Genomic DNA, 4,657 nt, shown 5'->3' on the forward strand with positions numbered 1-4,657 from the left:
AAACTTATGAAAAATTTAACAAAGCTGAAAGCAGTTGACAAAGAAAGTAAATTTGGCAACATTAGTGTTACACACGATATGACTAAGACTGAAAGAGAACAAAACAAAGCTAAATTGACAGAAGCTAAAGAGAAAAATGAAAATCATAAGTCGGGGAAACACTTATACATAGTAAGAGGGCCCCCTTGGGCAAGGAAAATAATAAGAGTGCCAAAAGAAAATTAAAAGAATTGAACAATGTAAATAATGTAAATGTGTTGAAGAATTGTGGTGATAAGCATTTTAATGTACAAAAAGACTATAATACTTTTACGAAACTGAAATGTATTTATACAAATGTTGATAGCTTTATTAACACGATCGATGAATTTAAATTACGATTTATGAACAATGAAGTAAACCCAGATATAATTATGGTTACAGAAGTTCTTCCGAAGAACAGTAGATATGTAGTGAATAAATCAGAACTAGCATTAGAGGGTTATGACATTTTCCCAGAAAATTTTCCACCAAATAATGGTCGAGGTATAATAATGTACATCAAGCAAGAGCTGCAAGCAGTGGAGATAACTTTTAATCACGATTTTAAGGAATTCACATGTGCTAAGATTAATCTAATGAATAATGATAAACTTTTAGTAGGATGTATATACAAAAGTCCGTCATCAACAGAAGAGAATCATAGATTATTAAATGAACTATTATTGAAAATAAGTAACTTAGAAGAAAAATATACACATATACTTCTAACTGGAGATTTTAATTTTCCGTCTATAAATTGGGAAACTTGGTCCGCCAAAGACAGTATAAGTGAAAACTTTTTAGAATGTATAAGAGACTGCTTCTTCCAGCAAATGGTAGATCAACCTACGAGGTATCGCATAAACCAGGAACCATCACTATTATATTTAGTATTGGTAAATGATAAAGATTTTATTAACAATATAGAATATCAAGAGCCAGTAGGGCATAGTGATCACAACGTTTTAGTTTTTGATTATAAATGTTATATTAAACAAGAAGTATCTAAGTCGGAAAAGTTTAATTACTTTAAAGCAGACTTTGAAATGTTACGTCAAGATTTAAATGTTAATTGGGAAGAATTATTAACAGACAAAAACACTGAAGAAAAGGTTAGTGCTTTTATGGATAGATTACAAATAGCAATGAACAACCATATTCCTAAAATGAAAGTATCGAAAAAGAAGTTTAATAAAGAACCTTTAAGTGTAGAGGCTAGAAGAGTAATAAGGAAAAAACATAGAGCATGGGAAAAGTATTCAAATAAGAGAGACAATGATAGTTATAGGGAGTATACTAAAGCTAGGAACAAGGCAAAATCAACTGTAATTAGAGAACGTAAAAACCGTGAAAAAGATATTGCTGAATCAGCAAAGACAAATTGTAAACATTTTTGGTCATATATTAACTCAAAGAGAAAGTCGAAAAGTGGTATTTCTGAACTTCACGATAAAAGAGATGGCAAAACGTTTATTGCAAGCAATTGCACTGATAAGGCTGAAATACTTGCCGAATTTTTCACAAGTGTATTCACTAAAGAAGATGATGAGGATGAAACTTTTTTAAAAGAGGGACGAAAGATACCAAAGGGACAGTCAAACTCATAAATCTAAAACAAACTGACAACGCCATGGCTAAAAATGAAAAAGACAAACAGAAAAACAATAGTACACATGACACAACATAGAAAACTAAAGAATAAACAACACGAACCCCACCAAAAACTAGGGGTGATCTCAGGTGCTCCGGAAGGGTAAGCAGATCCTGCTCCACATGCGGCACCCGTCGTGTTGCTTATGTGATTACAAATCCGGTAATAGTCTAATTCGGTAGGTCAAATTCATGAAAGGGAAGGGGATTGTAGTTACGACGTGAGGAACATATCCGATATCATTTGTGAAATGGTTATTCCATAACGGTCAACCAACTCGTGATGGCGTCCGTAAAATTTACGAAGGGATGATTTCAACTTCACCATTTGGAACTCTTGATTTAATAGCTTCCTTGTGAGCAGTAACCCTCTATCAAGAAAATCATGATAGGAAATGCAAGCAAAATATATTAAGTACGATGAACCGTCTAGTGATGAAGTCTTTAAACCAAAAGAAATTAACAAATTACTTAAAAACTTAAAAACGTCAAAGTCACCAGGGCCTGACCAGGTACATCCTAAAGTTTTATATGAACTTGCAGATATAATTGACTTTCCACTTTGTATCATTTTTAATAGTTCTTTTTCATCCGGTATTGTACCAGAAGGTTGGAAAATCGGTCAGATAACAGCGTTGTTTAAAAAGGGATATAAAAAGCTTGCGTCGAACTACAGACCAGTTAGCCTCACAAGTATTATATGTAAGATCATGGAAAAATTAATAAGAAAGAGAATTGTTGACCATATGAACAAATACGGCCTATTTAGTGATAGACAATTTGGATTTATCTGGGGACGATCAACAGGTTTACAACTGTTAAAAGTACTAGACCATTGGACTGAAATTCTAGATAATGGAGGATCTATTGATGCTATCTACACTGATTTTATGAAGGCCTTCGATAAGGTTCCACATAAGCGTTTAATTAACAAGTTAAAATCGTATGGAATTAGTAACCAAACATGTAACTGGGTCCAGAGCTTCTTACATGGTAGAAAGCAAAGAGTACAAGTTAATGGAAATTATTCACAGTGGCATAATGTAACTAGTGGCATACCACAAGGGTCAGTTCTCGGACCAACACTGTTTGTTCTTTTTATAAACGATTTACCCTTATGTGTGCAGACGATACTAAATTATATAGAGATATACAAACCCCAAATGATATAGACATAGTTCAACAAGACATAGACAAGTTGTTCAGATGGAGTGAGAAATGGCTGTTAGGGTTCCACCCAGATAAATGCAAATTACTGCCAATATCCACGAAACAAACGAAGAACCAAGATGGGCGATACAAGATGCCAACACATGATGGTGCAGAAACAACTCTTGAAACTGTGGAATGTGAGAAAGATGTAGGTGTAAACATAGACTCTAAGCTTAAATTTGACAAGCATATACAAACACAGGTTAACAAAGCCAACCAACTAGTAGGACTAATCCGTAAGTCATTTAAGTATTTAGACTACAAGAGTTTCTGTTTACTATTCAAAGCACTAGCTAGACCCCATCTAGAGTATGCCAGCAGTGTTTGGAGTCCGTATAAGAAAAAGGATATTGAATCAGTCGAAAACGTACAAAGACGGGCTACAAAAATGCTTCCAAACCTGAAAGATCTATCATACGAAGACAGATTAAAACTCTTGAAATTACCAACACTTAGATATCGTAGACTACGAGGAGACATGATCGAGACGTACAAGATTCTCAATCACATCTATGATGAAAGGGAATCAAGTGGTATTTTCACATTAAGTAGTGGTTCAACAACAAGAGGGCATTCATTGAAGTTAGTCAAGAACAGGAGCAGGCTGGATGTTAGAAAGTATTATTTTACCAACAGAGTAGTGGAAGTCTGGAACAGTTTTCCTGAGACAATTGTAACTGCCAAAAACATTAAAACATTCGAACGAAGACTAGATAAATATTGGAAAGAACATCCTATGATTTATGACTACACAGTAGATTACAACTTCATGATCGGAGGTAGCACAGTAATCAACAGTGATAGTGACAGTGAAATAGAGCCAAATATAGAGGAGCAAGCTGATCTCCTGCGTTTGGAAACACTTAGGTAGACTTAGGTAGGTATAACTTATATATATCACATTTTTTGTCCTAACTTTAGGACAACCAATTAGGTGTCTTAAGATCATCATATCGACATCCTAACTTTGTGCATGCTTTTTTCTCTATTATTCACGTGAAGATGGCCATGAAATGAAACGCACCATCGGTTATTAACTCGTATAAAGAAATGGTGCATGATTTTAAACTTTGAACTTCGTGTTATACGATACGATGACACTACTAATTCAATATTCTCATTTCTAAACAAATTATTTTCCAGTTTAAATCACAATCCTTTTTGATATATTTTGTATAATTACATTTAAAATCATGCATTTGATTAAATACATATTATTAAAAAATTTCGTAAACAATTTTATCAATTGGTTTTGTCTTTACTAAATGTTTTATCAAACAATTACTTTAACTATTTAGAATTTCGCACATAGGATATGTTTAGGACGTCCTAACATAAGATGCGTCTGAGATAGCTTCGAGACACAACTTAAGAGTCGATCCTAAGTCCATCGTAAAATTGGTCTTATCTATTACTTAGGACGAATCTTAGGATACTTTCGAGGACACCACCCCTGTATTTTGTGATTTCACTTTTACATAGGTGATAATGGTAGCATTTTTTTAAGGTCTGTGTTTTCACTATAAAAAAATCCGTTAAAAAAACGCCAATTCTGAATTTTGAACTATTTTGGGTATGAATAAAACTGCTTATCATCGAGGTTCTTCCAGTCTCACTACTTTTACAACAATAACAGACACTCGTTCTCACTATTTCAATTTTCTTTTCTAATAAACAAGGCAGAAGAAATAAATGATCGTTTAGCTATTATCTTCGATTAAACACTACATTACACCGAACATCATTAATGATTTCCTTTTAACCACAGAGACGC

General features: G+C 33.6%; 1 protein-coding gene across 1 annotated transcript; it reads left to right on the plus strand.

The window, feature by feature from the left end:
- Positions 1 to 413: 413 nt before the first annotated feature.
- Positions 414 to 1,628, plus strand: LOC139515114 (uncharacterized). The gene has a single exon (XM_071304676.1). It carries the CDS (start codon positions 414 to 416, stop codon positions 1,626 to 1,628), a length of 1,215 nt encoding a protein of 404 aa, XP_071160777.1.
- Positions 1,629 to 4,657: the final 3,029 nt, after the last annotated feature.

This window comes from Mytilus edulis, chromosome 3 (genome assembly GCF_963676685.1).
Source record: "Mytilus edulis chromosome 3, xbMytEdul2.2, whole genome shotgun sequence".
NCBI lineage: Eukaryota > Metazoa > Mollusca > Bivalvia > Mytilida > Mytilidae > Mytilus > Mytilus edulis.